Genomic DNA, 25,367 nt, shown 5'->3' with positions numbered 1-25,367 from the left:
TATATCAAAATTAAACGTCAATTTTAATTGCCATACATTGCACAGTGCCATCTTTTGGGAACTGAGTAAACATTAAGTAGTAGTTAAATCAACAAGCATATCAACACACGTATAATTGGATAATTACTTAATAAACTACGAAATAAAAGAATATTATTAGTTTACTCTGTCATGAATTATTCCTAACTATATCGCATCCATAATTATACGTATCGCCTCCATTATGCACAATGGCCACGAAGTATCGTTAGTATCGTCAAGGGCCGATAGTTTCGATAGGACTATCGATAGTATAAATATTTTTTAAGGCCACGATACTATCGATACTATCGATGGACTATCGCTATCGCAACAACACTATTTGGGACTCGATTTTGTACGCGTTACCGTGCCTTCCTTCCTTCGCGCTGATGATTAATTTTCGTGTCACAATGGAAAAAGTTAATGGAAATTATCTCTACCTGCTAACGCAGCTTTAACGGTTTTTTTTTTTTCGACTGGATGGCAAACGAGCAAGTGGGTCTCCTGATGGTAAGAGATCACCACCGCCCATAAACATCTGCAACACCAGCGGTATTGCAGATGCGTTGCCAACCTAGACGCCTAAGATGGTATACCTCTAGTGCCAGTAATTTCACCGGCTGTCTTACTCTAAACGCCGAAACACAACAGGGCAGGATTAGCGAGCAAGATGGTGGTAGCAATCCGGGCGGACCTTGCACAAGGTCCCACCACCTGCAACTTTTTGGTCTTCACCCATATATACATATATAACTTTCAGCACTTCCATTGAAACTAACCGCTCACCCGGACAAGAGAGCAATCAAATTAAGATTGGTTTTTAGAATCTTTTAGTATTTTTTATTTCAACTCCAAATTTTTGTTACTTTTACGGTCACCTGTAAAACCCATATTAGATATCATATATAGAAAAACCAGAAAAATAAGACCAGTACTGGGAATCGAACCCAATGGAATGGAATGGCAATGGAAGTGCTGAAAGTTTCTCGATGAGGGCTACAGCATAGATGTCGCTAGTGTCGCTGCTTAAATGACTAAATAAGAAACAAACAAGCTGAGATATGTGATGCATAGGAGAAATTCGTGTCTGTACCACTGGCCAGTGGTGGTGTAGCGGTATAGCACGCGGCACGGAATTCCGAGGACCTGGGTTCGATTTCCAGCACTGGTCTTATTTTTCTGGTTTTTCTGTGCATCTATATTTCAGTTTGTATTTTCAATATATTCAAATCATCATCATCATCATCATCCCCGCCTATATACGTCCCACTGCTGGGCACAGGCCTCCTCTCAGAACAAGAGGGCTTGGGCTATAGTTCCCACGCGGGCCCAGTGCGGATACATGAGCAAATTTAAAATTCAAAAATTCAAATCTATTTACTCACGTAGGTATTCACTTAACTTGTCGAAGTCTTGTGATCCGTACTTTGAAACACACATCAGCCAATTCTTAAGCATTATAAATATCATTAGATATAGGTACTGCACTTTCGTCGTAGCAATATAGATATAGGTAGCTCACTCTCGTCATACATACTCGTACGGGTATCATGCGTCACTACGCCCTTACCCTGCCTATATTGCGTGGTGTAATTAGGCGACCGGGATGAGTTAAGACGGCGAAGGGATGAGCCTGCGGTTACGGCATTAGGGTTACCGGTATCGTATATTGGTTCCACACCTTGTTAAAAATAATACCGACAGGTATTAAAACCCGAAATGGAGGTATAGTGCCATAAGTTTAAAAGTCCTGTCGGCATTGTATGACATAACTGACAGTAGACAGATCGAAACATAAGATGATTGTTTTTCAGTAAGTAAACAATTCATAATTAATGACTAATTTATGGCTGAAAACCTTTACGACGTGTTTTTGTACCTACATGATCAAACGGTGGTTACTAATTACAAAGTCGAGCCGAAAAGTTAATTAGAGAATTTAAGTCGCTTTCATTGTGTAATGAAATTGTTTTCAAGTACGCGGCGACGAATTACGCCTGTATTCGTTAAGAAAACGTTTTTATGGCACCATTTCTTGGAAAAGAGCAAACGTCACCACAATAAATACAAATTGCTGTATCTCACTTTGTAGCTAAGCCTCAAATTATTTTTTTGCTGAAAAAGCCTTTTAACACGCAAGCTGCGAGTAAACAATTATTTACGAACGAAAATATGGTTTAAAAGCTAAAAAACTTTTCGAACTAGGTATCTCACTACACATAATAATTTCAAATCAATTTAGTCTTCCTGGCTTAAAGTAACATTACTAAAACGACGGTATTCTACAATTTATGTCTACCGTTCACGGATCCATTGAACTCGAGAAGATACGTAGAAGGAATTTTGCGGTCACAGCCAATATGAAGAGGAATTCGGTATGATCAACGCATGACCCCGAAGCACCTAAAGAACCCCAGTTTCTCATCTGGCCACCGTGTATCGAAAATCAAAGGGTATCTATCTCCCTTTGATTTTCGATACACGGTGGCCACTCAAACTTTCTTATACCTAAGGCTAACATTTCTGCTACCGTTGTGCCCCGCACATTGACACTTAAGTTTAGCTATTCAAACTATATCGGTTAGGTATCTCATATCTGATTCGATCCCGCAGAGATACCTACTCATAGCATAACTCACTGCATTATATTGGTGATATCAGTACAATTGAATTCTTGCCGGCAATTTATTTACGTACATGCAACATTTTTCTTTCTATGATGGTACGAATTTCAGTGCAAAGCAATAAGGGTTAAAAGACCATTATCCGGTAAACCATTACTTTGACCATTAAGTCAGCGTATGATTAGTTTCCGGTCACTAAGCCTAATGAAAGTGTTTGGAGCGAGCCAACCGCTCGTGTAACAAGATGTGGGCCCAGTTTGTTGCCAACTATTTGTAAACATACGATTTTAACGTACAATTATTCAAAACTAGCCGTTACCCGCGACTCCGTCCGCGTAGGATTCGGTTATCGCTATCCCGCGGGAACTATGCAAATTTCCAGGATTAAAGCTATCCTATGTCCTTCCCGGGACTCAAACTATCTGTATACCGAATTTCATCTAAATCGGTTCCGCAGTTGTGATTAAGTAACAAACAATCAGACTTACAAACTTTCGCATTTATAATATTAGAACCTATTTCGCAACTAGCAATACCAATTTTCTAGAATTGAAATGACAAGTTTTGGTAACTTAGCTTCTTTACGTACACCCACTAGATTCCTGCAAAAAAGGTCGTTAACAAAATGTTGCCTTATTCATTCGATTGGTATCTTATTCACATGTTTTTCGTTTGTACTCGGGCACTGTTTTACTTATATGTTTTTAAATAAAAAACTACTTCCTGTCAAGTTTCTTGGGGTGATACTTTCTAGTTTGGTTCGACTGTAGTCATGGATTAGCAAGCCCTGACTTAGCCCTTTTTTGAAAAACACTGAAATTACTTCGCAACTTCGTCTCTGAAATGTTCCTTAAAAAAATAACCGCATTAGAATAAAAGTGTACGATAAATAGCCTTTTATGTTATATCTAGGTTTAAAACTGTATTCTGTAAACTAAGATTTATCAAAATTCGTTCAGTAGATTTTGTGTGAAAGAGCGTAACCTGACATTATTTGAATCGTCCATCCATCCTCACAAACTTTTGCGTCTATAAGGTAGGATTTTAATAAACTTACCCTACAAACTGCGATAAAACGCATTGGTGTCTTTTTTCCTCAGTTACAAAGTTGGAATAGATTCACGTTTGTTACATTTCACAGCGTCCCATTGAATTTATGGCGCACCAAAGCGGTCTAAATTCGAGCGTCGTAAAACCACCACGCGTAACGGAGATGATAAAAATATTGTAAATTTATGAATTACGGCGGATATAAGTCGACATTAATATAAATCACTGAATAACCACACTGCAGTGCGGTGCACGTTTTGAACTTTGTCACGATTTGCATTTAAAGTACCTTTCAGCGCGAACAGTTTGCGGGCACGGATAACGCTAACAGCGGATTTCGAACGCATGCGGTGATATGAATCATCCAGCTACACTGTAAAATAGTGTCACTATGTTATTTACAACTTTGTTGTTTACAACCATGTGGAAATATCATCACGTTTAGATCGACCATTTTATGACCGCAGTCCCATTTCACGTTCATTACAAAATACATTTAAACAGCCGTCAAATGCCATCACCTAAAACCCAAAAATGTAAGATACATTTTTATACAGCGTAATAAACCTATATCAATTTTCCGGGATACATTAGCGAGGCTAATTTAAACCTATAAAAACGCTTATTATGGGTTTTATGAGGTTCAGCGAGATAGGCTTTTCTGCTCTTTGAACCTGGCGCTACTTTGGCGCAGTAAATTAGCGAACACCAATGGTTCCACTTACATTTATTTTGCTACGTTAATTTTAGTAACATTACAGCGGTTTGTTCAGCATCCATCACGCTAGGGTTTCATTAAAATTTCAAATGGTAGACTTGCGGCGGCACCATGCCGTATGCTGACCCAGCGGCGGCCCACGTGATTATAGAGCCCCCCCATTAATTCACGCTAAATGTTGCTGGTGTGGCCTTTTGCAAACAAAATGCCCCAGCCCCTAATGCATTTAAGGCTGGAAATTAATGCGTCCTTTTACACTTCCCTGGCTATTTTTCAGTCCCTGCCGTACCATATCTACATGTGGAAATGGAGTTCCCCGTGACACGGCAGTTCCGAATGAACGGAGTTGTTGAAACTTCCCGTTTTCATTTCACGCTGTCACTTATAATTTGTCACGCGCTTGGCGAATTAAATTAATGTCATCGAAGTTTTGTTAAGTTTGATTGTCGTAGTTGTCAATCGTATTCTTGGACATACATTACAATAAACTTCTGTAATTTTCTCTCACAGTCATTACTAACTATTGCCCGCGACTCCGTCCGCGTAGAATTCGTTTACCACTACGCCTCGGGAACTATGCAATGTTCCGGGATAAAAGCTATCATATGTCCTTCCCCGGGACTCAAACTGTAGTCTGTATAACGAATTTCAATCTATATTGTTCATCATTGTATTGTTCATCTATATTGGTTCAGCTGTTTAGACGTGAAAAAGCAACATACAAACAAACTTTCGCATTTATAATATTAGTGGCATTACAGCCTTGAGCCTGGACTTAAAAGCGACAAGTTATTGCTAAAATTACTTTGACGATTTGAAAATGAGTTTCTTAGTTTTTTGTTACTATTATGCTGTTACTTCCAATTTAATAATTCTTTATTGCACACCACAAATCAGTAAAAAAGATATAAGTAGACACAAATATAAACGATCTAACTTATCCCGCCTCCGCATGTAACCAACTTGATCAAAGGGTATTGATACAGGAAAACGTTTTAAACTTACAAATGAGACATCAACAAGATTAAGTTCGGTAATGATGCATAAAAAGTTTGTTCATTACGTGGGATCTCTTTGAGCAAGTATCGATGAAAAAGTGTCCTAAAAGCGTGCGAACTAGGTCGTCGGTGTGTTATGGCCACAGTGAGGTAATAAAATTGAGCGATAGTGGCAATTGCTCCACTGATACACCATAAATTCGGCCCTCAGCTCGCTCGTGCTGCGAGATTTCAGATAAAGCTACGTACTCGCAAATGTCGATATTGACTGTTTTAGGTACTCGCATACGGCTCGATTTGTCGTGCATCCGAGTCAGAATTCTGATTGGTTTAAGCGTGAATAGTGTGCATTTAGTATGGATACATATGTAGAGGCAGTACTATTTTTTAGCATTTATAGTGAGATAGGAAATCATTTTTTCACCTTTATTCCGTCTGAATTAATATTCCTTGAATCTGATACATTAATGAACCTCTGTTTTGAGATTCAGATCTTATTTCCCATTAATAAAAAAGTATCATTGCAGTGAAAATAAATCAAAATAATAAAACTTTATAATAATACTCTGCAACAGTCCATTAAAATTTACTATTACACTACTGTCTTCTCTCATGCCCTCTTCATCTAGATAAGACTTTTAAAGAGCATTGCAAAACCGAGACAAATAAAAGTTATAAAAACAACGCCAGAAGGGTTGCAATAATAACAAGTATAATACGTACGACAGTTAACACCTACTGATAACCAAAACTAACCCAAGATGGAAATGTGGGCACTAGGCAACGAATAAACATACAGCTTAACACACACACACACACACACACACACACACACACACACACACACACACACGAAACAAATATTTTTATTAAATTGTACGGTGTAGCTGTAGACTCACAGTAAATACTTTGAAGAAAATTTACCCAGGTATGAAGCATGTTACCTCGCATTGTCGCGAAAATAAGCAAAGCAAACAACGTACCCAATGCGCACTGAAAGCGTTTTAATTTCCAGCAATTCAATTTGCAATCGCCCATCGACACTGGAATGGAAACAGTTTTCAATTCCATCGAGCGTGCCTGTTCTACGTGATCAGAGATCCCAAGCATACTAACATTTATCCCGACTAAGAGAACCACCTCACTCTCCCACACTAGTTCAGTTAAAAAGGGATACATGATATCGGATTTTCGAAAAAGTTAATGTGCTAGCCCTTGTTGGTACGAGTACGCGTATGTTAATTCTGTTTCAATTTGCGCGGCTAACAAGATATATGATCCAATTTACAGTTTAATTGCTTTATGGCTTTACGTCTTTGTGTACCTACTATTTTTTAATAACTCGACAGTGAATTACTTTAATTAATAACAGTGTCTTACTCGGCAAAATCATAAAATCGGATCTTTTATTGATAGTTTTTAGTAAACATAATATGCGAGTAAAAACGTAAAAACAGTAAAAACTTTCATAACAGAAATTTTCCAACTGAACGGTTATTCTGCTTATTTCATTGTTAATTTCATTTTAAAACAGGAATAAAAACCACCCCTGTATGTCCCTTTCTTGTCGCGCCGCACAACAAAACCCACTAATAGTTAACAGTCGCAGCGTTTCCAAAGACCAAGTTAGAACGAGACACTTGCATCAGCAAAGGGTGCCGACCTGAAATGACGGCGAGACAAAAAATAATGTCCCAATAAAGTGTAATTACCTACCGCTCGTAGCAGGTGCTACGGCGTAGCGGCACGTTATTATCAATATGGGGATTTGCCTACGAATCCCTTCCCTCCGACCGAATAATGCGGGACCAGGGCTCAATTGAAAAGTTACATTTGTATTTGGCGTAATATTTCCACGCTGTGTTCGCTTTAACGAATCAACATGACGTGTTTATGGAATTGTGAACAGCGAAGTGGGGTGGAGTAGATGAAATTTGACAGCCTTTTTGGAGAAATGTTTTTTGTCCCGCTTTAGTGCCCGCGTTTATGTAGGCCCGTTTGTTTTATCTTTCTATGGTACTAACCTATAACTTCATAATATAATAACGCCAAAGTATCTGGTGAGCAAAAATAACGGGTAAAGTCATATATTTAAGTAGACAATGTTTAAAAAGTTTTATTTTAAGTCGAATTTCATTTGCATGAATAATTCGTAAAAAGATATAAAAGTCATTACTAGGTTGATTACTAAGTGTGTATCTCAAAACGACGTTTTGGTATCTAACCAAATATATAAAAGTAATCTATCAATAACAAGCTAATAAGCTATCTTTAACTCAAACATACTCATAATTTAAATCACGTTTGGTGATTTGGTTTATAAGTATTTATAATAATTATATCAACATGTGTTAATTCTACACTGCAAATTGAAACATTACGTACATTACAACAAAACACTTAAGTATGGCTATTGACTCTTTGCCACTACATCACAGAATTAATACAAATAATTCAATATTTAATCAATGAACGCTATTGAATTGAATCATGACCACACAATACAATATTGCCTATTATCCCACTATGAAATACGGTACATAACAACGTAACTAACAATCAAACAAATAGGGACAATAACTCATTCAAACAACTGCAACCCCGCGTAATGAACTATACAGTTTGGCATGACTCAAACAAAGGACGTACATACTTGCCTTCAAAAACAATGTAACTCTGAACATATTTCCGGGAGAAATTCATGTAGAGGTACTTGTTACAGTATGGTTTTTCCGTTGTTACGTTTTTCCTTTGGTTACATTTTTAAGCAGCGTTTCCACCGAAGAAGTGCGAGGATGTGTTGCGAGGAATATGTTTTCCATTAAACTATTGAAACGCTTCATTTAACACGCCTCGCTCCGCTCAGCTGTTTCCACCAGAGATGGAGATGTGCTGTGCGAGGATGTGTAAATCAAAAAACACCTCTCGCAATACATTCTCTCACATTATTGGTGGAAATGCTGCTTTAACCTCATATAGTTGTTCTTTTTATTATTATATAAAACTTGCATGTGGATACTTATAATCAATAGGTACGTAACACGCTAATAGTGTCGCCGGTTGTCTCACCCTCTACGCTGTAACACAGCAACGTAAGCAGTGCTGTGCATTAGCGAATTAGATTCTTTGATTTTTTTACCTACTACATAATCGGCGCTCGTGTTTTGACTTGCTTATTTTGTTAACGTCTTTAGTACTTTGCTTGCTGCACTATTGTTTCATATCACAGCAAAACACGATACCGGCATTTTTTGCCTCCTACTTGCCAATTACAATGTGGCCGGATTGTCCGCTTTACTGAACTGAACTGAACGGGACTGAAGACAGAGTGTTGTGGCGCGCCATGGAAGAGGCCTATGTCCAGCAGTGGACTGCTATAGGCTGATTATGATGATGATGAGATGTTATGCCTGGAAATCGAAATCCGAAGGAAGAGCATCGGAAGTTGTAATTAAACTTCAATAGTCCGATGCAGCATATCGCCGTTGTTTTATGTGATGGCTAGATAGCGCTAGGAGTCGCTACTGTAACAAAAGAGACACTAGTAACAAAACAGACGGTAACAAAACTGAGAAAATTACATGAAATATGAATCCTAATGTTTACAATAAATATCGTTAAAACTTTGTTAGTTTCGTCACTTTTTTTTCAATTTAATTTCAAGTTTATCACGGTATATTTAATTTTATTTTTACCCATATATTGTGGAAAATAGGGATAGGTGTATGAATTCCGTAACGTATTCCTCTATAAACCCTTTTTAAAGCCGAACTAACATGCAAAAACCCACCCACCTGCCACTTTTACCAAAATTTCAGCAGACGCGTTTCAAATAAGTAGAATATGGATATGGAGATCCAAAAGGCAGTAAATTTGAGTAAGCCTGAACCAACTTGTCAGTTTCTTCCCAGCCCCATCTTCGAAGATCTTCGACTTTAGAGACGAGTAGGGTGACGGCACTAATCATGGACATGTTAAGCACAGTAGTACCTAGTATTGGACAGCAAGGATTCAATGGTTTATAGGTCACCATTCATGAACTTTACTAGTTATGATCATCAGTTATCTGAAAATTAGTTTTTTTTTAAGTAGGGTCCGTTTCTTAAAATTTGAGTTAACAGAAAAAAAACATCCATTATTGGTTCTTATCCATGACTGGTGCCATCACCTTCCATCTATTCATCAGGCATTTAGATAGTAAACACAACAAGTAAGTACTAAAGTACAGTCGGACCATTTTCTGCTTAAGATGTTGATATATTCAAATTTACCTTTACAATTACGAGCATTTACTCGCCCTAGCGGCGAATATAGAAGCATGTTTTATTCAAGCTAGACATATGACTTGTGCCTGGGGGGGGCTATAGAGACAATGCTCGAATTAAAAGCGTGATGAGAGCGCGAAGCTTTGTTATGAAATTTGCATTTCTTTTTTTCTGAAAATTTTCTTGAATGAATATATTTTTTATTTTTCAGTCTCAGTAGACGAGAACTAAGAAAGAACAGACAAATAAAGGTTTGAACAAAGTATTGTTGCACTTATAAAAATAATGCATACTAATATTATAAATGCGAAAGTGTGTTTGTATGTTTGTGTGTTTGTCCGTCTTTCACGCCGTAACGGAGCGACGGATTGACGTGATTTTTGGCATAGTTTATGGGCCCGAGAATGACATAGGCTACTTTTTATCCCGGAAAAATGCACAGTTCCCGAGGGAACAGCGCGCGATAACCGAATACCACGCGGGCGGAGCCGCGGGCAAAAGCTAGTAAAATTTATAATTATTAAATTAGGAATATTAATTAGTTACCTTTGTAGCGTAATGCTAGTCGAGATTTAAACATCATTGTTGAATTTTAAACATGAGCACAGATAATACAAATTGGAAAAGGCGAGATAATTTGCGTGGAGTGATATCTTAAGGTTTAATATTCTAGACTATCGCGATGATTACTAATTTTATTAATTAAATGCGGGTTTTGTTCCACGTACCTTGATTTCAGAGCAGCGCGATATTCTATAGACGTCTCGTGATCATGGCGCATGCAACTGTGTCGAAATATCGAGCTGCTCTTAAATCAAGGTGCGCGGAACAAGAGCCGAATTTAAGTCAAAAAAATCTTAAGGTTCCTTTACTTATCATAATCTAAAAATGCAACCTTAAATAAATAACGACAATAAAAACACTAACCTCCATTTTTAGCAGTTCTGAAAACGACGTACACCTTGTTTAAACAACGCCAATAAAATAAAAAAGCTGTTTATTACACGACAAAGCAATATTTGATAGGTGCTAGCATTTACGACTCCCTGGTCGTATAAATTACGGCCGGGAACAAGTTTGCACACCTACATCGTATAAAAGTAGTAAAATGGTCGTGAACGAGGGTTAGCTCATTTACCTGGCTGCCTTATCTTTATATATAGGGCCACTTTTTATTACTTTAACCAGCACCGTTATAAGCGTAATAGAGAAATCTGTAGTGTAATTATCTTTATGAATTGCCTTTGGGCTATTCACTATTACGCGATAGGGGTACTCTATTTATCTATTAGCGCATGTTATAGTCGTAACATGAAAAAGGTCGTCTATTTGCATGATTATGTAACTGAGGATCACGTACTTTGTGTATTTAAAATGAATATGAAACGTTAGTGCAAATACTTAACTCGGTTTAAAGGAACACGAATTTATTTCAACAAGGTTTGTTCTGCTTTAAAATTATTTATCTGCAAAAATATATTTATCAATTTGATTGGCAATCTAAAACTTCACAAAACTTAAAGGTCACTAACTATTGAAACTTTGACACCGTTTAGTAAAATTATTTATTAATTTAAAATTGAGGTCGGAACGTAACTTACAAAATATTATAATACACTTATTCGAAGTTGCCGTTTAACAGAATTTGAGCAGTTCATCAAATTGCTTTCAATTTAAGGCCGCCTTAAACCTTTGACTAGTCGAACGAATCGAATATTTTGCGATTTTATTAAACTTAATATAAATTTCACAGTAATTCAATAAAATAATTTCACAGGATTGAAGATGTCCACTCGTTTATTTTATTTTTACATTATTTAAATTCTTCCACATTCAGGTAAACTCTAAACATTTTTTTTTTTTTAATGTTTTAAATTAATGTTGTCTTAGTAACTTACATAAACCGATTCCTTAATTTAGTCAAAGGCCAATTAGCAGCTTTACTATAAATAAATCAGGTTACACTTACTAGGTATATCATTCTCATTTTAATGGTCAATTATATTTATTCAGTTATGCATATTGCTCCATTTATACACTTATAATTCTTACATCAAATCTTAATCCAAATTAGGTACGAACTCTAACAAGAATCGACGATCTTTATTTTCTATCATTTATTAGTTTCTCCAACAAGTTATAAACGTAATATTTTGGGTAGCAGTCACCACCAAATAAACGTAGGTATTTTCACAAATTTGGCAGATTTACTATTTACAACACGCTTATAAGTGAGTGACTAAGTACAAATCTTACATAATCTACCGCTATTTTATTTATTTATTAAAAGACAAAATCTTAGTCAAATTCTTATTTAGATTGAATAAAAACAATAAACAATCATAAACATTTTACCTAATAACATTTCAAAATAAATCTACTGGCATGTCAAAATTTTTCGTAAACAACAATATAATCACCTAATTTACAGTATAACAAAGATTTGTTTTATTAAAAAGAAATGGCACACGAACATTATTGATCTGCTGATTAGCATTAAGTACTAACAACAGCAATATACATACTATAAATTCATTCAAATACACTATCGCGATATGAGTTAGATATTTACAACGATTCAAGTCTACCAACCGCTGCTTCACTATTACATAACATTTCTGTGAGTCTGAAACTGGGCTACATGAAACGAAAACAGTAATTTAGGTGAAATAAAAACTTAGTATATGCCTTGCAAAAACTGTCGTCACTGATAGTACCGACAGAGTAAACTCGCAAAGAAAATCGAGATATTTTGATAGCATTTTATTATTCGCATGGGAACTATGGCCCAAGCCCTCTTGTTCTGAGAGGAGGCCTGTGCCCAGCAGTCGGACGTATATAGGCTGGGATGATGATGATGATGATTTTATTATTCTCTATTGTACCTTACGGATTTTCTATGTCATGAATTCCATTTAGCATTGGATATTGTCAGATAGGTATTCTGTTTAAGTTTGTATGCGTGTGCAAAATCTCCATACTATATGTATGTGCTATCACTCAAGTTAAGAGACATAAAATTGAGATACTTAGACCATTTAAAATAAAATAAAAAATGTAATAGTGAGCCAAGGTATCACACCGTCACTGACAAATCATTAAAGTCTTCAGTCGCCTACACATCGCTCGGGGGCGAGGAGGCGGACTTTGGCCGCTAGTGAAGCTGGCTCTTCGTACTAAAACCGTAGTGGAGGTACGGCGATCCGGCCCCGTCCCTGGGGCCGGCGGAATTCCCCCCGGATGCCCCGCTGGGACACTTCAGCGCCGAACGCAGCTCCGAGGCCATTTCCGAACATAGTGAAGCCTGATCACACAAAGCCATGGTACAGTTTCACACTAAATGAGTGGGGTGATTAAGTTTTATTTAGAAAAATTGTACCTCCTCTTTCTATTCCGTTGTGAAGCAGCGTCCAGATTAAAAGTAAAGTTTTAGTAAAATATATCCCTACATACAACACATTAAGCACCTAGCGATTACATAAAGAGCACAAAGAGGGGTTTTAGGGAAAAACCTTTGTGTAAGTAGTTTTTTCTTTTTTCAAAACAAAATAACACTTACTTGAAACCGGATATGACTACCTAATACTGAGTGTTTTTTCAATTGCGATTTTAAATTTATATCTATATTTATAACAAACTAAATACTTACTACAGGTTCTATTTACCTATAGATGTTCCGTATTTTTAATAATCCCAATAACGTGATAATGCATGAGGAAAATTATGTAAAAAAAAACACTTTTTAATCAGTTTTGTTGATATTTTCGGAACACAAACAGGTAATACCAATTAAAACATTTTTTTCAATACAGTTGCTCAAAAAGTTTAGCGTGTGCAAAGTTCGTTTTTGCGAACTAGCGCTTTTTACTTTTCCATTTTTTTTTTAACTTGTGCTTGTTCCAATTCATGATTACCTTACCTACTTACTTACCAAAGAGGTTATAATGTTAATTTGTACCAAGACGTAATAAAACTAAAAATTAATGCAAAAATATTGATATTTTAATTTTTTTACTTGTCTCTTCAATATTATAATTATTTTTTTTATTGAATTTTGAAAAACAGTTCTTATTTAGGTGTCTGAATGGAACGGAACAGCTGCAAAACGCCTGTCAAAGTGGAGGCGTTTTTTTTAAATGCAAGCATGTTTATTAAATTTCTAAAGGCAAAGGTCGTTTTTGTTTTTATACAATTTAAGAAGATTTTTTTTATATAATTTAAGAAAAAGAAATAATCGAACACATTGATACTAGGGTCATAATAGTAAACTATTATAATATTATAAAATGTTTTTTTTTTATAAAATATGTATTTGGAAAAAAAACTTTCATTAAGTAGGCTGAAGAGCAAAATCCATTGCCTTATGAATTATGAATGCAAGTTTAAAAGCAAAAAAAAAAAATAAATTTGTCAAAAATGTTGACCGCTAAAGTTCGAACTTACTTTGTTTAACTGTCTTCAGTAAAGTTTAAAGTTTTCAAAAAGCTTGTGTAAAATGAGTGGATCAGTTTGAAATGGATTTAACACCGGCAGACATATGTGAGAAGGCCGCAATTGTGAGTAATAGTGCTTCACCGGATTTTTTTTTAAATAAATATCATTGCTGTTTATGAATATTTTGTGAACTGGAAAACGCAACATAAAGCGAAGTCGTTCTCGGAAAACGTTGTTATGGCCTTTTTTCTTGAACTTTCTTAGAAATATCGGGCTTCTACCTTGTTGTCCGAAGTTTTCAATGCTAATAGCTATGATAAAACAAAAAAATATTTGACATTAAGAATCACTAGAAATTTGCTGTATTTTTATTCTTTTCAACATCTTTTTTCTTTTTTGTATTTTTTTTCGCAACTGTATTGAAAAAAGTCCTTCAATACACGCGCGGAAATGTCATTCTTCACTCGTCCCGAGACTCGTGAAGTAATGACGTCCTTACCGCCCTAGTATCGAATTGTACTATTCTAGCGAAAAATAAGTAACTCAATCCAATAACGTTACCCGTGGTTAAACAATCTGCTGATTAAAAGTAAACCTAAAACAAAGTAAACAGAGCTTGAAAAAAAATTTATACAGCGTTTGTGTGTTTTTATTGAAACACAAATAACCATACATTTGTATACTGTACTGTGTGTTTTCAAGTATTTTATTTGTACTTAATTATTTTATTTTGAAAAATTGACTTTCTGACAATTTTCTTGCGGCGCATGCTTCTTGGCAATGATGGAGTTTCCGAAAGCGCTGGTAGTTTAAAAAAATGATGCGTAAAAGTGCCCATTGCGGCCTATTTACTGAATAAATTATTTGAAATTTGAATTTGAAATTGGTTTTAGCACTATGAAGCGATGCCTATTGCTATAAATTTAAAGTTAAGCATTAACTACTAGATTATAATTTTACCTATTCCAGTTTACCGTACAGTCGCCTGCATTTATATACAGCAGAGCGTGCAAAAATATCTGACAAGTCCTACGGGCCTGAGAAAAGAGGCGTATCAGATTTTTATGCACGCTTTGCTGTGTCAGATATCGGTGCTAGTGCCATGTACAATAATAAATAAATAAATATCATGGAACACTTGACACCAATTGACCTAGTCCCAAACTAAACAAAGCTTGTACTTACTATGGATACTAGGCAACACGGATAAACATACTTTTATAGATAAATACATACTTAAATACATATTAATCATTCAAGACCCAAGAGCAAAACATTCGAATTATTCATACAAATATCTGCCCCGGCCGGGAATCGAACCCGGGACCTCAAGCTTCTTAGTCAGGTTCTCTAACCACTTGGCCATCCGGTCGTCCTAATTTGACACGAGAGGACCTGTGACAGTTGTGACGGCAAAGTGACGTTTAGAATAAAAATGAAAGTACCTAGTGATTATGTAGTGACACATTACGTATTCATTTATTTAATAAATGAACTAAAAGAATTTATTTGCTCACCCGCAACCTTAAATGATAGCTAAGTTTATGCAAAATATGCGTGTTCATGCAGTTCCTCCACCTCCACACTGTAAGAACACACACAAATCACACAAACCCATCTATCACCACCACCACACTACACTGACGCGTTTCGAACTCAACCAGAGCTCATCTTCAGAGCAACACAACCGTACACCATGCTACCAGATGTAAGACAACACCTAACATCTAACATCTGGTACTCACCCGTTCATCCACAGCAACTTTGCGGGACTTCCACACGAACTCGCAGACATGACGCACGCGACCCCATTCCCCCCATGAGCACCACAAACACTCCGCCGCGTTTGCGAGGCCCAGCTCGTTGGCGGTCGGATTCGAAGTTTCGTCCTTTGGAAGAGATTGATGTTATTATTATTGTTAGCCAATTCTGTCCCTCCGCTGAGCAAAGGACTCTTTGATAATATTAAAATTTTTAAAAAATTTCTATAATTTATACAGTTTACCATTTCTTACGTAGAGAATAAATTTATGTATAAAATTGGTATTCAAATTTGTTAAAACTACTTTTAATAAACTTTAAACCACATTAGGGCTATGACTAATATGATCCAAGTAGAAAAATACTGTGATTCGAAAAAAAAAAGTTTTGCATGGAAGTGTAGTCGCAAGAAGACTTTCTAATTTCGATGTTTTCCCACTTATATCGTATTAGTAATCAGTAGCCCTAATATGGGTTACAGTATAGTACAGGATTTTTTTTATCAACCTGTAGGTATATTGAAATTTACTGTTCTCATTTTAATTAAAGCATGCATGCCTTCGCCTTCTTTTTGGGGATGCTCAACTACCAGAATGCAATGTAATACTGCAATGTTATATTTAATAGCACGCGTACATATAGGTATAGCCGAGGAAACTGAATCACGTACTGGTACTGGGGTGGAACCGTTGTACTACCAATGTTATGTTGACATCCCATACATTTGCCAAAGAAATCATAGCGAAATAGATCACGAAAAGGTTTCACATTGGATTTAGTTTCCATGACTGTCTATGAGAAATACGGCAATTGTGGTCTTGCCCTCCGCAATTGTCAGACCAAAACATGTTTTTTTTATATATACTATCAAATTATGTGTTCGTAGAACAGTTTAAACGGTCCGCACGCAGCGACGGCTAGCGCGTACACTGAGGCAACTGCCAGTTACACTGGACTACCCCGGCCCCGCGACAATATCGGTGCCGCGTATAGTGGTGCATGTCGGTTGCCTCAGTATACGTTGTACCGATTAGCAAAACGATGTTAGATGCATTCATATACGTCACTTTATTTCCAAAACTAATAGGAATATCCGTGCAAATTTTTTGTGGTAGGTAAATAAGGAAATATTAATCACAAAACTGCAAAAAACTAAAAATCAGAAATTTGTCACTTGTACCAGTATACGTAGGAGGTGTCGATTTTGTGAATTGGAAAACGCAACATAAAGCGAAGTCGTTCTCGGAAAATGTTGTTATGGCCTTTTTTCTTGAACTTTCTTAGAAATATCGGGCTTCTACCTTGTTGTCCGAAGTTTTCAATGCTAATAGCTATGATAAAACAAAAAAATATTTGACATTAAGAATCACTAGAAATTTGCTGTATTTTTATTCTTTTCAACATCTTTTTTCTTTTTTGTATTTTTTTCGCAACTGTATTGAAAAAAAGTCCTTCAATACACGCGCGGAAATGTCATTCTTCACTCGTCCCGAGACTCGTGAAGTAATGACGTCCTTACCGCCCTAGTATCGAATTGTACTATTCTAGCGAAAAATAAGTAACTCAATCCAATAACGTTACCCGTGGTTAAACAATCTGCTGATTAAAAGTAAACCTAAAACAAAGTAAACAGAGCTTGAAAAAAAAATTATACAGCGTTTGTGTGTTTTTATTGAAACACAAATAACCATACATTTGTATACTGTACTGTGTGTTTTCAAGTATTTTATTTGTACTTAATTATTTAATTTGGAAAAATTGACTTTCTGACAATTTTCTTGCGGCGCATGCTTCTTGGCAATGATGGAGTTTCCGAAAGCGCTGGTAGTTAAAAAAAATGAAGCGTAAAAGTTCCCAGTGCGGCCTATTTACTGAATAAATTATTTGAAATTTGAATTTGAAATTGGTTTTAGCACTATGAAGCGATGCCTATTGCTATAAATTTAAAGTTAAGCATTAACTACTAGATTATAATTTTACCTATTCCAGTTTAGCGTACAGTCGCCTGCATTTATATACAGCAGAGCGTGCAAAAATATCTGACAAGTCCTACGGGCCTGAGAAAAGAGGCGTATCAGATTTTTATGCACGCTTTGCTGTGTCAGATATCGGTGCTAGTGCCATGTACAATAATAAATAAATAAATAAAATAAATATCATGGAACACTTGACACCAATTGACCTAGTCCCAAACTAAGCAAAGCTTGTACTTACTATGGATACTAGGCCACACGGATAAACATACTTTTATAGATAAATACATACTTAAATACATATTAATCATTCAAGACCCAAGAGCAAAACATTCGAATTATTCATACAAATATCTGCCCCGGCCGGGAATCGAACCCGGGACCTCAAGCTTCTTAGTCAGGTTCACGAGAGGACCTGTGACAGTTGTGACGGCAAAGTGACGTTTAGAATAAAATGAAAGTACCTAGTGATTATGTAGTGACACATTACGTATTCATTTATAATATTTAATAAATGAACTAAAATAATTTATTTGCTCACCCGCAACCTTAAATGATAGCTAAGTTTATGCAAAATATGCGTGTTCATGCAGTTCGTCCACCTCCACACTGTAAGAACACACACAAATCACACAAACCCATCTATCACCACCACCACACTACACTGACGCGTTTGGAACTCAACCAGAGCTCATCTTCAGAGCAACACAACCGTACACCATGCTACCAGATGTAAGACAACACCTAACATCTAACATCTGGTACTCACCCGTTCATCCACAGCAACTTTGCGGGACTTCCACACGAACTCGCAGACAGCAATGACGCACGCGACCCCCATTCCCCCCATGAGCACCACAAACACTCCGCCGACGTTTGCGAGGCCCAGCTCGTTGGCGGTCGACGAGGACTTCGAAGTTTCGTCCTTTGGAAAGAGATTGTTGTTATTATTATTGTTAGCCAATTCTGTCCCTCCGCTGAGCAAAGGACTCTCCCCGAGAGAAATTTGATAAGATTAAAATTTTTAAAAGAGATTTGATATGATTTTGATACATTGTTGATATCATTTTGAAAGAAAGAAAGAATAAATTTATTTACCAAAATTTGGTACTTCAAATTTGTCAAAACTACTTTTGAATAAACTTATGACCACAATTTCTTCATAGTCTTGTGACTCTTGCCATATTAGTAACAATTCTACTTTTATACGTAGGTAAAAAATTTACTGTCTTATATACAGAATTTGAATATTTTGCTAAAAAAATATATTTCACGCCGTAATTTGAAATATTGTAAAGTAAATTTACAAAGATATTGGCCGCGTTACCGATATTTTTACAGCTAAATTTGTATGAAGCCTAATGTAGGTAAATATTGTTTTAATAACGGATCCGACAAGCGTAATTTATAGAAAAATTTATAACAAATTGTACAACATCACATTATATAATATTTTTTTTTTTCATTTAAAATTAAAATCAAATCGCTGGCGACATTATTTATGTTAAAGAAACAAGTACAGTGCCTTGTACTAAAAAAAATGAAAGCAAAAGACAAGTGAAGAGACGAAATCTCTGGTACAAAAAATTATCAGCCCTGAGCGAATGCAGCTTCATGTGAAAGGTCTGCGTAAGACGAGGAACGGGAGAGTCACCAACAGCACGGACACGAAAGAAGACATCGTAAAGCTAAAACAATCTGTCCAGTTAACTAATTCGGGTCTGACGATTAATGAAACGTATAAACGCAAACCAAGAGTTTGGTAGTTATAGGAGTACCCATATCAATGTCAGAAACTGAGATCATTAACTGCTTGTTCCACCAAAACTCATCTGATAAACTTCAAAATATAAACCTCGAGTTCTTTTTAAACTCAGTAAAATTGAGTCACAAATCGGGCAAGAAAGATTATGAGACCTGCAATTACGTGATCGAAGTGACTGCAACCATTTGAAAAGCCATAATAGCAAAAGACAGAGTTCATCAACTGGTCTTAGTGCCCCGAAAGAGACTTTACATTAGTCACAAGCTGCTACCTGCTACAAACATCAGCAGTATGGACATGCGGCGAAGTCGTGCCGGGAGAGACAGCCCACACCTGCAGCCACTGTGGTAATCTGGGTCATTCGGTTAAAGAATGCAAGAACATGTGAGATTTTCCTTGAGCTTGCGCTTTAAAAAACCAAGCAATCACACAACAGGAGCCGCTGACTGTCCTGCAAAAATGATAGCTGAAAAAAGATACATTAGCACTGTAGATTATGAAGGCACTTAACATGATTGTTTAATTTTAACTGAAACTTAGTTATGTATCTTTAGTTGTGTAAGTTTTATCTCTTTTTAATTAACATTACCGTAATTATAATCCTAATAATCATTACGCACATTTTACTAACACTTAGAATAATCGCACAATTTCTAGGTCAAATATAACAGACATACTCGTAAGATGTCTTTATCAGCAATTTTTGTACCAACACTCTAACCCAGTAAAAATCCACTGACGTACACAGTATTTATGTTTGACCTGATAATATCTTTTAAGTAAATATATTATAAATTTGTTATTTGGATTTAGTATAACTCCTACGTAGATACTACATATTTATACACCATACTTTGTTTTTTTGGTGATTAGGTATTTTAGTATGTAAATTTTAGCTCGTTAAGCCTGAGATACAGGAATTATCCTAGTTCGGGCACATGTGTTACATAGATTTTAAGTGAAATATTGCATTTTATGTTATTCTGTACCGAAATTCATTCAATAAATTTTATTATTATTATTATTCGCATGCCACTGCGTCAGGATATCCGGAGCACCATTTAAAGGTAATCAACTAATCACGGCCTACATCCGTAGCAAATACCTCAAAAGCTTAGTAACTTAAATAATTTGTCTTTATTAATTAGATTTTTTCGTTTTTCAAACACAGACAGAAAATACAGTCGAGTTCATACTTGTGAGCAAAAATTTGATTAAAAATATCTGAACACGCTTCTAAGCCTTTGACAATAGAGTCGTGTTCAGATATTTTTGATCAAAATATTGCTCACAAGTTTATGAACTCGAGTGTACCTACAATTAAGTGAAATAGGATAGCAAGTAGTTCAAATAAGAGGGTAGGTAGTAACTGAGTACAATTAGCTTTTTGTAAAACTTAAACTTACTCGACAGGATCCTCCGCCGCGTTTCTCTTTCCACCATTTTGTTTTCAGTATGTGCAGCTTGCCTTCCTCTTGCAGTTTCAGCACGGCGCCACTGATTGCGGTGCGGTACGGCGAATCTGAACAACAGGACATTTGTCTTGGTTATCAAAGAAAACTACACTACACACACAAACAAAATAGCTTAAACTAGTGGTTTAAAAGTGTTTAAATAAAAATTATTGTTTAGATTTTTTTAATCACCTCACCTCTACTCTCTACTACACGGCTAGTCTGACTCCTTTACCCGAGCATCTATTACTTATTCTATTTTAGATTTAGGGGCTGTTTCACCATCCATTGATTAGTGTTAACTGGAGGTTAGGTGTGATGCCGTCTCTATTTGTTTTGTTCGAATAGACGGAGACAGCATCACATTTAACCGTCAGTTAACACTAATCAATGGATGGTGGAACAGCCCCTAAGTACAGGGCGATCAAAATACTCGTAGTATTATTTATCGCGGACCATATGGGTAGGTACTATTAATTTCGAAGGTACGTCAGCGGGCCGGTTTGACATAAATGTTGGTCTTAGGTTCCCTGTGATACTTGCAATTAATTTTAACCAGAAAACCTGACTCACTTTCAACTGTAAAGTTTGATGTTTAATAGTTTAAAAATTACCTAATAAAAGTTATTCAATGAGGGCTATCGTTTTTTGTCTTTCTAGATGGCATCACTGTTGCGTAAGGTTTTAAAGTTAGGCTTTCAGTCTGTTATTACGGGCGTGAAAACAAAGTTTAGATTAAAATCATATTTAATACACATTAAAACCGTACCATAATAATATCGAGCAACCACAGTGTTGCGTAGTCCCGTTTTGTTCGGATAAAAAGGGAGGACAAAAGTTTCCGAAAGACAAAACTGTCTCAAAACACAGACATTATTTGCCCCGTAACGCATAATGGCAAGCTCAATGAGGGCTATCGCGTATGAGTTCGCCGCTAGAGGCGCTAGTGTAGCGTGAGGTCTCCGAAATGTCAAATCTCATAGTTTTTGGGTAAGCTACGCGGGTTTATTTATAATTAGAATAATTTTGTGAATATTTTGCATTACCTGAAATTAATTATGGCAATTATGCGTTAAGGGGCAATGAATGTCTGTGTTTTGAGACAGTTTTGTTTTTCGGAAACTTTTGTTCTCCCCTTTTTCTCGATATTCTTATGGTACGGTTTTAAGGTGTATTAAATATGTATTAATCTAAACTTTGTTTTTACGCCCGTAATAACAGACTTTGAAAGCCACACATAAAAACCTCACGCAGCAGTGGCGCCATCTAGAAAGACAAAAGACGATTATTTTTATTATTAGAAGTACGTTTGATCAAAATTTTCGGGTCAGTTGGTCGCGTGGTCGGGAGCAGTTGTGCAGTTGATACTTATCACAGTTTGGCGCGTATAACCGAACTGGCATTGGTGATTAAAAGTAGTGCAGTGTGCCCATAAAAGTAAACACCAAACTCCCCTTGATTTCAAAACAAAACACGTTAACTATCCATTATATCATCATCCATATCCACTTTACACCAGATGTCCTTAAAAAGTAAGTGCCCATAAAGACTTACTCGGTGGCATGGCTATCCCGTAGCCCTTCGAGTCTAGCATTCCCCCCACTTGAGTGAGGTCGCAGTTCCTCTCAATGACGTACTCGATCGTGGTAGACTCCATGAGATAGGCGTAAGCACCCTTGCCTCGCATCACACGCTCCTCCCCTTCCTTGTTACTGCTTGAGAAAACGGACGGACGCGCCGATTCCATGAATGACCACATGCGCTGGTAGGTCGAGAAGTTTGAATCCTGTTGAGAATTAGTTACTGTAATTTATTGACTGGGACGTTACTGGGTGGAGGTCCCAAGTTCAACTATCTTGCTTCTCCACAACCACTAAATGAACGTGATTGTGGGGTACAATAATCGTACTTATATTTAATTCATAATAAACAATATTTTCGGCGGAAATTAAAGCTGACATATAAAACATGCTTAGTTTTCACGTATTTGATGAAATATTAATTCGCCTACGGTTTGTTTTTACCCATAGAGTACTTTGAAGTCAGAATCTCGAAAAATTTTAACTGAGTTTATCTGCACAGTTTTATAACTTCATCGCTCTCATTAATTAGCATCAAGTTACTTTTAATTAACTTTGGAAAAACGACTCGGATTTAAATTTGAAATCCCCAAGGAATTCATCATCATGTCACTAAGAACAAAGTGCGTAAATCCAAGGGAAAGCGTCGCCGAAAAACAAATTGCCCAAAATTCTAGTTTACATTTCATTAAGGCCCGCCTACTCATCCTTTACTTAGCTCGACATAAACAGGGGAACTTATATTATTCAAATGTTTAAATTCATTATTAAATGTGTAATTTTTTAAAGGTGACTAAAAATACATACCCTGAAGAAAGCAGCAGTGGAGCCGCCTTTCAAAGCTCCATATTTGATTTTAGTCTGCTTTGCGAGATCCTCCGCGCTTTCAATAGGCGAGTCCATTCGTTCGACCGTGAGAAACGCGGCCAGGTTGGCCGTGTACGATGAGATCATGATCAAAGTGAAGAACCACCACATCCCTGCCACCATTCTCGTAGAAACTGCTCTGATAAAGCAGTTAAATAATTAAAATGGGTAATGATGTTTCATTCAGTACAGACGAGTTCATAAAAATTTAAACATAACCAAGGGTGTCCAATATACATAAGTATGTCTCAAATTTATTAAAATTTGCAGTGTAAAATATAGACTTACTTATTCCTAGATGTGTTTGGTGTCCTGTGAACTTACATTACATACACTTATTTATGAACTCGACTGTACCTAAGTGCTGCTAAATTCAACCAAGTGATTATTAAATAAATTGCGGAATTAAATCGTCAACATGTCAACAATTTATGACGTAAATCCTTAACGTGTTTCAAAACTTGCGATTGTGATTGTTTGATGTTTTCGCACTTGTAGTAGGCACTGAAAGAAAACTACGACGCTAGTAAGGTAAGGTTGTTTCATTTCAATGTAAGGTGAATTTTTAAACGAAATGTTACTTAGCTCATCTACTACAAACTGCTTATTTTCAAACTAGCTAATTTAGAAAAAGAGACCGATACCACATTTTTTCCTTTGCTTATTCATCGTATTTAACAGTTTTGAACAGTGTTTGTATGTGAAATCGGCCTCATATACTGATTTTATATTTATTATTAAATTTTGATGCAGCAAGCTATGGATACTACACAAGCACAGAAGTCATATCAGGTGCACAGTTACCAAGTAACAAAACCGAATTGGTTCAATCATTCAAATAGCACTAAATTGCCAAGTCTTCAACTAGCTATCGTGAAAACCAAAGCATATTGAAAGTACCGACACGTCTCTATTCGAACCGGACGGTGTGGGCTTACTTAGTAACTACCGATGCTTGAAATTCACAAAGGGCTGTGGTCGCTTTGAAACTAATTAGTGAAAGGGAGTTCTTCATCCGAGCTTTGTAGTAACCGAAGGCTACATTTCCGTACTCAGCTGTACCTGCCTAAGAACTCATCGACACGCGTCATTTTATTGAATACCGATAGCAATCTTGCGGAAAACTTTTACAGATATTGATAATATGAAGGTATTCGTATGTAGGCAGCAGAATTGTAGCCGACTGTTAAGTAGATTAGATGGGACTTACTTCGGTGCGATATCCGAACCTTGCTGCATCAAGGAGCCGATAGTGAACCACAGCGAGTTCAACAGAGTGAATTGATTCTCCAGCACCTGCGGCTCATCAACACAGTTCCTCGGGCTGTCCCACTCGTACGGGCTGAACCTGCGCCCAAATACCGCCCATCATTTAGTCTTCTTGACTACTGAACGCTCGCCATCAATCGCTCTTCATTTATTTGATGGTCAGAGCGTATACGAACATGTTGAAGTCTGTCTATTACACGGAAAAGTTGCCCATTGATAATGCTTTCCTAAAAAAACAGGATGCGTCCATCCCGACTTCAGTCTTCCTTGATTCAAACTGTATTGATTTCGCTGAGGTCACTATACTCCAGCGATATTAAAAACACGCTTGAAAATTTAATGAAATATTTTAAAGAGTGTTTTCGTAATCGCATCTGAGTGTTTTTCTATTAGTTATCTTACTTGGGCAAAAAATCACAGCTCTGTTGCATCAGAGATCCAATGGCAAACCACAAACAGTTAGCGAGAGAAAATATATTCTCCATTTTCTCACCGTCTGGCGACCGCGTCTGATGCCATTCGTACGGAGTAAACCTATTGGATTAGCGCATTTAGCAATTTAACAAAAGGGAATGTTACACCAGAGAT

The 25,367-nt window shown here is 36.6% G+C and overlaps 2 protein-coding genes across 5 annotated transcripts in view; both read right to left on the bottom strand.

Moving 5' to 3' along the window:
* The window catches only part of LOC141436381 (glutamate receptor ionotropic, kainate 2-like), a 52,354-nt gene extending 41,682 nt beyond the window's left edge, over positions 1–10,672 (bottom strand). The window contains exon 1 of the mRNA XM_074099331.1: positions 10,604–10,672. The gene's annotated coding sequence lies outside the window, so the exon portion shown is untranslated. The remainder of the gene's footprint in view (positions 1–10,603) is intronic.
* Positions 10,673–11,224: 552 nt separating this feature from the next.
* KaiR1D (Kainate-type ionotropic glutamate receptor subunit 1D) overlaps positions 11,225–25,367 on the bottom strand; it is a 39,129-nt gene continuing 24,986 nt past the window's right edge. Inside the window, exons 13-19 of one of the 4 annotated variants that reach the window (XM_074099326.1) lie at positions 25,182–25,313; positions 23,451–23,649; positions 22,618–22,849; positions 21,016–21,131; positions 18,614–18,769; positions 13,056–13,064; positions 11,225–12,980 (exon numbers count right to left, since the gene is read on the bottom strand). In XM_074099326.1, the coding sequence (XP_073955427.1) occupies positions 12,831–12,980; positions 13,056–13,064; positions 18,614–18,769; positions 21,016–21,131; positions 22,618–22,849; positions 23,451–23,649; positions 25,182–25,313 (994 nt within the window). In that variant the 3' untranslated portion in view covers positions 11,225–12,830. Of the gene's footprint in view, positions 12,981–13,055; positions 13,065–17,746; positions 18,770–21,015; positions 21,132–22,617; positions 22,850–23,450; positions 23,650–24,720; positions 24,859–25,181; positions 25,314–25,367 lie in introns of those variants that run through there. The other 3 variants (XM_074099325.1, XM_074099327.1, XM_074099328.1) reach the window with 3 other exon arrangements.

This window comes from Choristoneura fumiferana, chromosome 16 (genome assembly GCF_025370935.1).
Source record: "Choristoneura fumiferana chromosome 16, NRCan_CFum_1, whole genome shotgun sequence".
NCBI classification, from domain to species: domain Eukaryota; kingdom Metazoa; phylum Arthropoda; class Insecta; order Lepidoptera; family Tortricidae; genus Choristoneura; species Choristoneura fumiferana.
Note: the sequence above shows the minus strand (reverse complement) of the source record. Positions and strands in the feature narration are given on the sequence as shown.